This window comes from Macrosteles quadrilineatus, unplaced genomic scaffold (assembly GCF_028750875.1).
Source record: "Macrosteles quadrilineatus isolate MER2022 unplaced genomic scaffold, UCM_ALF_1.0 Scaffold_8__2_contigs__length_117827958, whole genome shotgun sequence".
NCBI lineage: Eukaryota > Metazoa > Arthropoda > Insecta > Hemiptera > Cicadellidae > Macrosteles > Macrosteles quadrilineatus.
Genome location: NW_026542601.1, coordinates 100,377,066 through 100,391,359, shown reverse-complemented (window position 1 = coordinate 100,391,359; position 14,294 = coordinate 100,377,066). Strand labels below are relative to the sequence as shown.

The following is a 14,294-nucleotide window of genomic DNA, read 5'->3' as shown; positions in this document are numbered from 1 at the left end:
CTGTCTGGTGGCCGATGGTGAATTTGATTAAATTTGTAAAATTGATTTACTTAATATTTTATATTTCAAAAATATAAAAGCACTTTGTATTTTATACCAGTACAATTCAGTATTGCATTAGAAAAGTCCCAAATATAAGCTAGCTAAGATTGTCAGTGAAGGATTTAAATTGTAGAAAAATGAAAATATTCAAGATTAATTTTTATTTCTTAAATAATTTAACCTTTTGCTTTTATACACTTGACGAATTTTACCTTTTTAGAACAGCTGTGCATTCTAGTGTGCATTGCATCTACCTTAGATTTTACAATTATTATTATTACAGTAGAACCTCTTTAATCCGAACTAATTGGGACCAGGGGTAGTTCGGACTATTGAATAGTTCGGATTAAAGAAAATATTGTTGTTTTTACAAAACAATAGCTAAAATTGATCAACATTATTTTGGTAAAAGTGAAAAAATCCTGCTTCCTACTAATATTATAAATGAGAAAGTTTAGATGTATGGATGTATGGATTTATGTTTGTGACAAGTAAACGCATTAACCACTGTACGGACTTTGCTGAAATTTGGCATGATGATAGCTCACATTCCCGATTAACATATAGGCATATTCTTATCTCAAAAATCCTTTCGGGCTCCGCCCCAGTGGCTCTATAGTTCCCCATGTTAACCTTATGAGTATTCATATTAAAAGGGAATTAAAGAATTTAGTTAGCTGTTTCAACTAAAAAGTTGGTTATATGATATGCAAAAGCATTAAAAACTTACAAGGATTACCAACAGGGTGCAGCACTATTATTTTTTTTGAATTTATGACAACAGCTAATTTGCAATCAAAAGGTGAGTGAGCGTAACGAACGAACTTCAACCTGGAGGCGAGTTAGCGTAGTGAACGAGCTAACCTGAAGGCAAGTGAGCGCAGCGAACGAGGTCCAACCTAAAGGTGATTGAGCGTAGCGAACGAACTTCAACCAGGACGTAATTGAGCCATGCGAACGAGCTCACTTATGAAGTAAAACGGGGCAAAGTCCGTGGGTACAGCTAGTGTTTTATAAAGTAAAATACAGTGTTTATTTAATACAGTACGGTAGTAAACATGGTGAATAAACAGTACTGTAAATTAAATACAGTATACAGTAAAGAACTGCTGTCCTGTGTATAGATTACATCAATGAGGGGTTCGGATTAGTGGACGTTCGGATTACGGGGGTTCGGATTAAAGAGGTTCCACTGTATATATTAGTTCGGAAAATTTAGAAAAAAATTGTACATGTATTTTAATATACAGTAATAGAATAACTTTGTCCATATTTCTTTTCAATCACTATACTGTGATCATTTTATTTCTCCCCATTGAGATATTTTGTTTAAAACAATTTTTTATTTAGTTGTACCGTTGTAAATCGTTGTATTAATAGTCAAAGGTTGTACACAACCTAATTCAAACGAAACAATCACCAAGCCATAGCGTATTGATTAAATGGTAAAAATTAACTGAACTCAATTAGAGGAACAGGCCATAACAAAAATGGTGTCAGTTGTAAGACTAATTTGTTTCAGCAGAGCTACAAAATTTTAAACAACATAGACGGTAAAAATTCATTGTTATGTTTTGCACTTAGTGACGCGACAAAAACTCGTTTAAAGCCTGTGGAATTGCTCAACTTCAATAATTAACGTCTGCAGCATTGCAGCAAACATAAAGTGTTCACAGAATGTTACGCTCGTTGCGCTGCATGCGACGTCAAATGTTAACAGCAGCATGTCCTCTCTGTGACGTTTAGATCAGCTGTAGTGTACAACATGTTTTGTTCAACTTCAATTTTTTTCTAAGCATGTTTTACCATTAAATATGCAAGTTCTTTAATAGCAAGTTCTTTGAAGTAAAAAATTTTTTGTCACTCTCCACATTAATAGAGCTGTTAGGTTGTTTGTGTTCGATCCATTAGTATGGCCAGGCTCGCTGTCATAAGTTTTGCAAAAGCTGTTTGGTTTTTTTTTCTTAGATTTAAGGAAAGGTGTTTTACAAACATTTACCGACTGGGTTGAAATGAAATATTTACTATTTAGATTTGGGTTTGTCGTAAATATTACAATGAAGAAAAAGCGAGAAAGCCTTGCCATTTTGATATACTAAAAATAAAAGTGAATTAACACTGTGCTGCATTTCTTGAGCAATCATTGAAGAGCTGATTTGCAAACTATAAAAACATAGGAAAGTCATAGAACACCACCAAAGTAGAAGAAATAGAAATAATGTTTTTTTTTAATTTATAATTTTTATTATAGACAACCTAATGTGGATATTAGTGGGAAATATTTGTAGTAAACACTAAAAAAAGAAGATCAGCCTTTGAAAAATGACAAGATATTTACAAGAAATGTTGATTATATCAAACTGTTATGTACATCGTGAGTATTTCCATAATCTTTGAGTCGACTCCTTTAGAGTCATCGGAAATTATTACTGTTCTTCGTGTTAAAATAACGTCTGTAATACTTAGCAATTGCTCGAATTCAAGCAACAGGTACACTAGAAAAATATTTTAAGATATGCCTCTTCAATTAATTGTGTTTATAAAAACTGTCATGCATTTCCTTTGCTATCCGTCCCAATTTTCATTTGAGTTGTTTATATCGTTGGCTGCAAGTCGAGAAACCTTACTTGGATAGGCTTCTAAGATAAGAACTTTCTTTGTGCTTGAGATCTCACTCCACTAAAAGCCTTTTTATGAAATAGAACCTTGACCTTTGACCTTTATCCCACACACAATTAAAGAATCACCTATCAGACCCTACAATAATTTGGACCATAGCATTAGTTATTTCAAAAAACATTAACGTCTTATTCTTTGATTTCAATTTAAAGAATACTCGTATTCAGGATTCAGGCTTTTTCATCAACAAATTTCTATTTACCAAACATTACTCCGTTTTTTACAGTTTATTCCAAACTAAACCTATTAAAAGAGTTACAACTTTGCACCAACGGCATAATTTTGTAAATAAATAACCCTGTTATGGGCTTTAATGTACAAAACGTGCAAACTCATTGGGAATGACTCAAACTTCTGCAATAAACGTTCGCATGAGAATAATGTTCTTATGAGATGAACAAATATAGCCTGCACGGTGTATAAACAGGTTAACTGTGAATTATATAGGGTCGTTTATTTATATGGGACTACTATACTCTCTGTAGCTAGCTTAGGCATTACGGTACACAATTACATGTTTCAATTATATAGAGAGGTGCTTACAGCCTAGGCCTACCACCGAGTTTAGTGTGATACTGCCCCATCAGGGAATAATTAAAAAAAAGAACTGTGACAAGATACCACTGCACTACCCCTCAGTTAAAGCCTTTACAACTTTGCCTAGTAAAATTTAGTAAAATACGTGGTTGGTATCTGGATGTACGCATTCTGGTTACCTTTGTGTCTGTACAGAACGTACAAACCCAACGTCCAACGTACAAACAGAACGTACGGAATGTCCAGAACGGATGGATGCAAAATATTGAACCTAATTAAAGTATTTACATTATTAATATACATTTTATTTTGATATCCTTCTACTCTAAAGAAGTTGTTACTGCTCCTATTCACTAGGGTGGTTCATTTAAAGAACGAAAACCATAACATATCTACGTGTTTTTGACCAAGCAATAACTAAAAAATAAAATAACAATAAAACAGTAATTAAAGTTGGACATAAGTATGTTTCGATCTACTCGTCCAAGGCATTATTTTATTTATCAATACATCAAGCCAAAATAACCTGTAATAGTCAAAATACTTTTGAATAATAATTTATTCTAACGGTCTAGCGTAACTTCAGGCCGATATAATGTGGATAGGCGACAACTTGAGTTGCAAAGTACTTTTAAGTGCTACTTTGCCTTCTTCACAAACTTCCTCTTTCTTACTCTGAAACTTTGAAATATATGATAATATCTCTTTTTATATCTCATTCAAAAACTACTCATAAACACAAATGATTTGTCAAAAAAAATATGCATAATTATGTTTGAAACTACTATTTGACTTGTTTGATTTATTTACTTCCCCCCGTGTATTGTTGATTAAAAATTGCTTCATTGGAAGTAGTATTTACTTTTTTAGAAAAGGTAAGAAGTACTGCATTCAAAACAGTTAGTTAGTTAGTTGTATTTGGCATTTTTCATGTTTGATATATGCTAATTATTGTAACAAATAAATAAAATTAAACAAATATATGCTAAAGGTATATATTTTAAATTTTTGAAAACACCAGCTAAATAAATTTAGGTAATCAAGTGGGTCTTCACATAGCTGGGATGGAATGGGTTGCAGAAGGCTGCCTGCTGCTGTGTGACCTGTACAGCGCTTTTGGACTGTGTTAACCACGACATTTTAATTGACAATCGTAGGCAAAATTGGAGTTGTAGGAAAAGAACAACTTTGGTTTTATTGTTATATTTAACTAATAGATAGATCAGAGATTTAAAATTTGCAAAAATGGTCAACGTGTCCCTTATGAAAAAGTTTATATATGGCCATATAAAATTTTTTTTATCCGGTTATATTTGGTTTTGGACCAAATACAACCAGATATGATCATATATGGAATCCCCCAGATATGATCATATATGGAATCCTCCATATATGGAATTTTTTAATAAAAAATATATAAATAAATAAAAAAATAACAATTAAACATATTTTTACCTTAAATGGTATAAACTATAAATTAAAACTATAATAAAAATTTTAAATTCAAAAATTTAAAAACAAAATTTTTAAGCATCTGACTGGGATTTGAACCCGGGACTCCGGCGTGAGAGTCTGCCCCCTTAGCCACTACACCACGATTGCTTCATATCATGTGGATGATCAAAACCCATTACGAATAAGAGAAGCTGTATTTGGTCTCGTAAAACAAGATTTTTCTTAGACATTTTATGTCATTTGAAGAATGTTATTATTAATATAGCCTAACTACGTGACATTGATATTTGAGGCTGTTTGATAGCAAAGGTACAATTAATTAATTATTAATATAATATTCTCCTTATTTAGGCCTACTACACTTACAATTTTAAAATTATACGTCAGTTTTAAGATTTTGTTGCGTTATAATAAAATTGTACAATAGATGTATGTACAGGATTTTGTCATCAGGGTTCAAATCTGGATATTTTATTTCTTTACTAATAATTACTTTAAAATAGAATTGCCTATATTATCTGCCCCCTTACTGTACCACATATCAACTCAATCAGTTAAGTAGTTTGTGCTTGGAGAGCAACAAGAAAATACACAAACTGATAAACTTAAGATTTTTAATATTATAAGAAGTGTTTGGGAGTTTGAGAGTTACATAATCCTAAAGTGGCAACAATCCCTTATAATAATTCCAGATATTGTCAAAAACTCATTTATAGATGAGCATAAATGGAAAATTATTATTCCATATATGAGTAATTTAATTTCATACCTGGGAGTCATATATGACCATATATAGACCATAATTCCATATATGGAGGATATTTATGGCCATATATGGGCAATATTTTCATATATAAAAAACATGTATGGCCATATATGAACAATAATTTCATATGTAGAAAACATGTATGGCCATATATGGGCAATAATTTCATATATAGAAAACATGTATGGCCATATATGAACAATTATTTCATATATAGAAAACATGTATGGCCATATATGAACAATTATTTCATATATAGAAAACATGTATGGCCATATAAGAACAATTATTTCATATATCGAAAACATGTATGGCCATATATGAACAATAATTCCATATATATACTATATATATGGCCATATATGGACACCACCATATATGGATACAACCACATCTGGCCATATATGCTTCCATATATGCTCATCAAAACCCATATATGGCTTTATAAAACCGTATATGGAATTTTGATATGGCCATATATGGCCAGAAATTACTTTTTTATAGGGGGTAGATTCATCTTGGGAAAATTTCTTGTGTGGTGTGCCTCAGGGGTCAATATTGGGCCCCTCTTTATTTTTTATCCAAGCAAATGATCTGCCAAATATAATAAACACTTAACTCGTTTAATAAGTAGGTGACACAATGCTTTTCTGTATGGGACCCACTATCGACTTCTTGCAGAACAGCATAGATAGGGAATTAATTGCTCTGGGTGACTGGTTCTGGGCCAATTGCCTGGCCCTTAAATGTGGAAGAAGCACAAATAATAAACTTTTCTGAAGTACAGGGAAGATTCAAACCACATTTTACTTTCAAACCATCAAGTACTTCGACAACAAAACGTGAACTTCCTTGGATTAATTTTGAATAAGAATCTTAACTGGTCAAATTGAAATTTTAGGTACAAATTTAAACTCATGCATTTTTTCAATAAAAATAATCTCACAAGTAACGAATCTAGTAACACAACTACTAATGCATCATATACGTATTTCTCATATGTTGCCTTATTTCTGGGGCAACTCTCCTCATTCAAAATCTGGCACAGTTCCTCCCAGAACCCCTAGTAAAACAATGTTTCAAAATTTCAAATTTTAACTTTTTATGATCACTACATTTTAGAAAAGGCTGGCTGGGTTCATAAAAACCTGTCCACTTTTAGGGAACATCAAACGAAACATAATAAAAAAAAAAATAAATAAACCTATAGCTGACAATTTACAATTATTCCAGTTATCACTGCAATAAACGGCACGGTCCAAAAATACTAAATAATTTACCAAAAAGTGTAATTACCATATCAAATCCTTTTTTTCATTGGCCGACTATTTAGAGGGCTGCTGGAATTAGGTAAGAACAAACCTAATGATGTATTAGCTTTACCTGTTAGTTTTAAGTCTTATCGATTTAATTTAATTCAAAATTTTGTCCAGTCATTTATTGATGTACTGACAATAAAACATAAATATAATCCTTTGTAACTCGACTCTTCCTCCTGTCCCTTTTCATCCTCTTCTTCTTATCATGGTTTGGCGGTTGAAGTAACTATTATATTTGATTGGAAAAATAAGAAAATGTGCAATCATTTCCAAACCGTACAGTGATTGGGCACAGAAAACGTACTTGTTTGGGGTAGTACCATTTTGTTTAGAGTTCCATACTAAATTTTAACTAAATTAGGTCGTGAATATTTTTTAAATCCGACTTTTCTGTTATTTTATGGGTTTTTTTGGGGAAATAAAATTACATGGAGTTACAATTAAATTTTATTCTAAATCTTTCCAGCTGGTTATAAAATCTGATTTTTCGTTATATTATTGGGTTTATGGGAGAAGATCACGCTTAAAAATCCAAATTTTTCAAAAATAAAAATCCTGGTGATACTATTAATTATATTCTACACACCAAATTACCGTAACATAGTACTGATAGCTCTGTACAATTTACACACACGGTCATAACTTGGAATACTACTCTTTTAAATTCTGGGACACCCAAAATGGATATATCCACCAAAAAACGATGGATGTATTTTTAACTCGAACATTTTGACGAAACAATACTTTCTCCATATATGTTTGGGAAGGAAAAATAAAAAGCGTGCATGTGTAAGTAAAAATCCCGCGTCTCCCGTTGTAAATAATTTAAATCTTTAACGTTTTTCACATCAAAACGTATTAAAGTAAAAGATTTTGTCCACTAAAGCAATTACATTACTCCACAGGCTACAAACGAACCAATAACCTTTTATGTTGGAGGCTAGCGACAAAGGTCATTGCCGAGTGGGTTTACTACAAAGAGTAAAGGCCTTTTATTTCTTGTGGATCAATTACTTTCAAGTAAACGTATTAACAATAATATAGAAAACAGTTCAACAAAACGGCTTACCTACACTAGAAAAACCTTCAAAACAGTATCACACTACTTTTTAACTTATACCAAGAATAATATGTAAAACATTTTTATGCAAAATTTTAAACCATTGGTTGCAATAGATCAGATTGATAATTAGCAATATATGACATAGCTTCGGTATTTGCGATACATAGAAACTTAACTTTATCATCATATGTCAAAGTACTCAAAGTTCAGGGTTAAAAACGTTGAAATTGTAAAATAAATAGAAAGTATGCCTTCGCAACTATTCCAAATAAATGAGTCTTAATTCGTTTAAATATGTTTCCTGTTTCATTCAATATTTGATTCATATGCTAAGGAATAATAAAATATAGTATGTATACTATTTGTAAAAAAAGTTGTACAAAACCAATTTTCAGCAATCATGTAAAAAAATTATGCCTATATTATTTAATTTTCTAACAAAGTTTACGGGTTTCAATTACACATATTTGTTGATAAACTATTGCAAGGATTTACTGCAATTAGTAGTTCTAAATGTACTACATAATGTTTTGTATTTCCAAATCAGCAATCAATCTTATAAAGCCTATTAAAACAGTTCAAGTAGGAAATAGATAGAACATTAATTATTGGTAAAAGACAAATACCGTGTCAGCCGCAGTGACGTTACCAAGGCCTTTGTTGGGGCGTTGACAATGAACAGGAAATTGGCTCGTTTGTGGTGAAAATATACAGGAACTGCTCATAAATCTAGAATATTACCACAATTTACACTTCATCTTGAAAAATATAATAGATGAGTTACAGAGTGTCGATGAGGGAGCCAGAGAGCACAGAAATGGTCTCAGAAGAAAGCTGATTTCGGACATTGCTACAAAATATTCAATGATTTTGGACCAATTGGTAATTTTCGGTAGAGCACAAAACATCAACGTTTTTGCACATACATTAGTATTAATCGTCGGTGTGTGCTAGTTACGGAGAAATCTTGATGTATCTAAACTAAAACTTTTACTGTAAGGGTAACAATAATTAATCTATTTTACTAAGCATTTCTAAATAATGCATATGGTTTAAAATATTTCATTTCACTTAAAAAAATAAATATGGTCATAATTTGCCATATTTTCTTGTTTTTTTAGACCATGGCACAACAAGTTCACTGTTAGCGTACAGTAAGGAATATTGTTGATAAGATAAATGATAGCAATGATGACGTTTCAAAGTTATGGTAAGTTGAACTTGTATTGTTGGGCCTTAAACGTTGTAGGTGGTGGATTAGGATTATCAATAGTCAACATGTATGGATACCTTGTTATCCATAAAAGTAAACAAGAATTATGACTTAAACGTGACAAACATGAAGTAAATTGTCTGAAGTAAACTCCTAGTTTACGTATTAAAAGTTATTTTATTCTTAAGTTATGTTGGCTTACTGTAATATTTTAGTTAGCTACTTAAAGATATGTATAACACAATTAATGGTAGCAATTCATAGATTTTAGGGGCTTAATTTACACTCAAATGGTTTATGACATTGTTATTCACATTTATGAGTTTGAAAGAGTTTTTTGATTCCATATCCAATGTAACGTTTCTTTAAATGTTTGATGATATTTGATATCGACAATGGTCGAACATACGCTCAAGACGTATTGAGTGACTATTGTCTAATCAAGAGTGTCTAGATTGTCTAATCACGAGTAACTATTGTCTAATCACGAGTAAGGAGGCTGATCATGAATGTGAAGGTACTTAATGGGTTCAATAAACCCATTGTAGGGCCTGAATAGTTATTATCATTGTGATCATTGTGATCATTGTAGCTAGCCATGATTGTATTTAGTATTTACATTCATAAGAATTAATAAAATATTCTTTGAAAAGCCACTATGTAACCTTAAAAAAAGTAGGCCTACCTAAAGAAGACTCTGGGAAATGAAATTGATGGTTTAAGGACTTGTTTTTTAGACTGCCATTTGTTTTGATGTAATAGTTTTATTTCACATAAAACGTTGAAGTACTCTCTAGTGATAAGAGAAGCGTTTTAATTCCCCGTTAAATTTAGTGAATATTTCAAATGCAAACGAGTTGAATGTCAATTATTGATAATGCGGCATTCTACGAGAAAAAGGTCGAATGTAGATTCATCACTTGGCCTTAACAGGTTTTACGATGAATCTAATTTCATACAATCCCCTATAATTGATTAGAAAGTTAGAAGACCTATATGTTGTATTCTTAAAAATGTTAATAACAATTCATACAAAACTTAATAATTTATTTGTACTAGATTGTCGTAGTGGTCAAATAACATCCTTCTGAAAAATATCATAGAGGGTGTACTGTCTACTTTCTTTTTACAATTGAAAGTCTAGGGACATATCTCGACTTTATTTTGAATAATACTTTATACATTATGTAAATAGTACATTACAAGTTTTATCGTACAGTATCAAGGTATTTTATATACTTAACTACATTTACTATTATAAGAATTATTTTAATTGCAAGGAGCAGAAGCCGTGAACCATATTTCTATAAATATAAATACTATATTTCGTTTGGTGCCAAACGATATAGAAATAAATAAATACACCAAACCCCTCTTTCGTATTATAATCGCAAAACCATGGCCTATTTGATAATTCGTGGATGATTGCCAGGAATTAATTAATAAATAGATATAAATAAAAAAATATACCTACGATTGTTTTAAAATAAGAATAGGGATTTGCAAATTACTATTTGTACCCATTCCTCATGTAATACAATTTGGGTTGTGTAGTGTAACCTATTTTGCAGGATATAAAAATAACTTAGTTCTCTATCTACAAAATGTTGCATATGTATTTTTCTACATCTTCAAACAACGTATAATCTAATTTAGATGAACTAAGAACTATGAAATGCTAGATCTTCCTGTAGAAATAATAAATAATTAAATACATTACTGGATTTATATTTGTTGTTTCTCTAAAAACTATTTAAGTGACGTGAAAAACCACTTAAAGAGATCTCCAAAATATCTATAGGTACTTCTTTGGTCATTTGTGGATATTCTCAAAGAGATTAATGATTCCACGTTCACCAGTTATTGATGGAGCGCTGAGTGAGGAGAACATTGGGTATTTTGGTTTTAGTTTTTCATAAATCATATACATTTTTAAATATTTCTTCCTACAGCAAGTGAATTACATGCAACGTACAGGCAAGGCAAGTGAATTCATTTCAAATATTTAAAACGCCATACACTTCAACATCATGTAATCAAACGTTTGTTGTCACGTTAGTTAAAAAAAAAAATAAAATTATAGCTCGAAAGCCGACAGGTTCTTGAACTTCTTGCCTCCTCCATGTGGCATAAAAAACTGTCTTGCTGAAAATAATTATAATAATTACACAGTCTTGTCACAGATCTCCATGTTGCTGCCAGCGGGAAGTGTCTTCATCTAGCAGAGAGGCGTCACCGAAGTAATAGTGCAAAGTGTAGTAGAGCTTCATGAACCTGTAGTTGGACTTGTACACCACCAGCCGAAACTCTGGACTTCTGTTCAGCGCCCTGAGGATAACAATAGGGTATGTACAGGAAAAAAGAGAAAAACAAGAAAATATAAAATATATATGTTACTAGACTAGATCCATCATTGGGAATTTCCATGACTTTTTACCTATTTCCATGACTTTCAATGACCAGCATTTTTTTCCATGACTTTCCCTGACTATCCCTGACTTTCCAGAATGTGGACACACAACAACTAGAGTACGACTGTGTATTCTGGTCGCCTTTACCAGCGCAGCCTTATTCACTGTCTTCGTTTCGTCCCAATAAGGGAAGAATGAGCGTACGCCTTATATACATATTACTAGACTAGAATAAAATAGCTATACTGAAAGTCAACATGTCTAAATTATGAAAAGAATGGGAAAATAATAGTTAACAACTTTTCATAAGGAACAGAATAAAAAAGGCCGTATAATTTTGTGCGTGTTATAAATGGTTATAATTATCCAGACAGTTTAAACAACGTTAATAGTAAAGGCAAGAAATCAGGCCTGTTTGACTGATACATTAAACAAACAGACTGGCACGAGAGAAAAGTAATTAAAACTGAAGTCTGACAGCTGATCGAACAACAATGCTCTCCGTAGTGCAGTAAAATAAAAAGTTATTGTTGGTTGAATACAGAAGATTATCTTGTAAATATAGTACTGTACTTTAATAAATAGTAGCATAACTGGTATAAGAGTGCATTGTTTTAGATAATTGCATTGTAGATGGATGTATCTTTTTTTGCATTTGTTGTATCCTATTAAATTTCAATAAATCTACAACTTTTCATATGAGTTTAGAACAAATCTGTTGTTATTTAGGGGATGAGCTAATTCTTAGTTACGAATATCATGCTGTAAACTAGTTAGTTTCAAACCAAAATTCCTAACAAGTTCGGTGGAATACTTGCTTTACGTTTATTCTCCAACACCGTTGTGATTTCTCTATATTTTGGTAAAGGAAAGTCAGCATCCCATTCTTAATACTAAGTGTTCCTTTTGGACGATGGAATTAAGATTAAATATCAAAACTAATTGATTGATGTATCTGGGTTTAAAATCGTCTTTGTTTGGGACACAACCAGAATCTTTTTTGTTTAAATGAGAAACCTTTAACTTGAGAGCCCTGACAATACTTTCTGTTGATAAAAATGAGAGATTAAAGAGATAACCAGATCCAGATTTCATCTAATTACCTGTTTGTATTTTATATTTTTTGTATATTGAATATATCTTGCAATATTGAACGTTGTATTTTAAACGCAACTGTTCTTTCAGCTAAAATCAAATTATTGCTCCAAAACCATGTAATTTATTTGATCAAATTCCTTTTTTGTATTGATATTAGGAATATCGAAAAAGAATTAAAACAAAAAATATCATACCAACTTTATAACACTACAGTTGTGAATGAAATAGAGCCATCTGTAGCTTAAAATCATATTATATCATATTGCATAGTTTTGCCTGAAGACCAAGAATATCAAGGTTATCAACCCTAGAATATCAACAATATCAACAATAATATCAAGTATATCAAGCTTGATTGTTGTAACCCTACTTCAAGAATTACTAACTTGATGTAGAAGTAGATGATGATACAATAGCAGAAGTCGTATAAGACGATTGCGATGCCGAAGTATAAGCAGATTCTTCTCCAGTTGAGAGTCTCCCACCAGCTGCGTGGTCTGTCACACTCTTCCACACACACCCCTCTCTCTGCAAGATCCATCACTACACTAACATCTGTGTAATAGACTAATGTACACGATTGGTACAGTCATGGAACAGCTGTTGCTCAAGGTCACTAATGTAGTTAGTATGTAGTGAAATGTTCGATTGGTTTGCTTAAGTAAATATTGTGTTTTAGTGTTGTATTGCCTTTGCATACAGGTAGTAATATTTTCAAAGACAGTTTTGAGTGAAATTCATCCCATCTATAGTGCAAATATGCAAACAAAAGTAGTTCAACGGGATTAAAATTATTTGTTAGCCTGCCACACTCTGACTCTCTCTGTTCCTCTTTGACTCTCTCTGACATACCTGTCCTTCCCCGGTCCCTCTGTTCTTCTCTGTCCTGGCTTCACCCTTTCCGTTCCTCTTTGGCCCTATCAGTTTCTCTCTACCACTACCTGACCCTCTCTGTTCCTCTTTGACCCTGTCTGCCACCCCTGTCCTTCCACGACCCTCTATCAGTTTCTCTATACCAACCTCCCTGTACTTTTACTGACGCTTTCTGTTTTACTCTGCCACCCCAGACCTCTTCCTTCTTCAATGTCATTCCCTCATTCTCTCTATTCCTCTTGGTCCCTTCCTGACCCTCTCTACTCTCTGTGTCTTTTTCCTTTCTTCTTTACCCTCTACATACCTCCCTGACCCTCTCTGTCCCTCGATGGTCTTCTCAGTTCCTCCAAGTCCCTACCTTGGTAGACACACACAGACTAGACACACATGTAGACTGATAGCCTAAATAATTAATTGTGTAGCAACAATGCGAATCGTATCAGGGTTGATTGAAATCAAAGGCACTAAGTCACTGAAATATAGCTTCGAAATCAGCTGTAATCATAGGCTTTGATATTATGAATGCCGGAACCGTTAGGAAGAAAAACCATTTGAATATGCGATTCACAATTTGTAAATCCACAAACATCTGATGAAACTACACAACCTCCAAAATGATTTAGATCCGTTTTGTGACCGGTTTGTTCCAATTTCTCTTGAGCACAGATCAGGAAGTAGCTTCAGCCCAAAGAAAGTAAGAGAAAGGGGCTCTTGAGAGTTCGTAATGGTATTTGGGACTTAAAACTACCTTCTCTCCGAGGAAAATAAGAATAGGTAGCAAATTACGAAACAAAATCGTACAATATTTTGATAACGTTCATTCTTTCAGGTTTCAGGT

The 14,294-nt window shown here is 32.4% G+C and overlaps 1 protein-coding gene across 1 annotated transcript; it reads right to left on the bottom strand.

Moving 5' to 3' along the window:
- Nucleotides 1–11,170: 11,170 nt before the first annotated feature.
- Nucleotides 11,171–13,124, bottom strand: LOC129000605 (uncharacterized). Its single transcript, XM_054427567.1, has 2 exons — nucleotides 12,970–13,124; nucleotides 11,171–11,402 (listed from the first exon to the last, which is right to left on the bottom strand). Exons 1-2 carry the CDS (start codon nucleotides 13,122–13,124, stop codon nucleotides 11,252–11,254), a joined length of 306 nt encoding a protein of 101 aa, XP_054283542.1. The 3' UTR covers nucleotides 11,171–11,251.
- Nucleotides 13,125–14,294: the final 1,170 nt, after the last annotated feature.

Excerpts from the sequence above, each read along its gene's own strand:
- LOC129000605 (XM_054427567.1), bottom strand. The coding sequence starts at position 13,124 with ATGGATCTTGCAGAGAGAGGGGTGTGTGTGGAAGAGTGTGACAGACCA. Across the intron at positions 11,403-12,969 it reads ATCATCTACTTCTACATCAA|GGCGCTGAACAGAAGTCCAG; the intron begins GTTAGTAATTCT and ends TGTTATCCTCAG.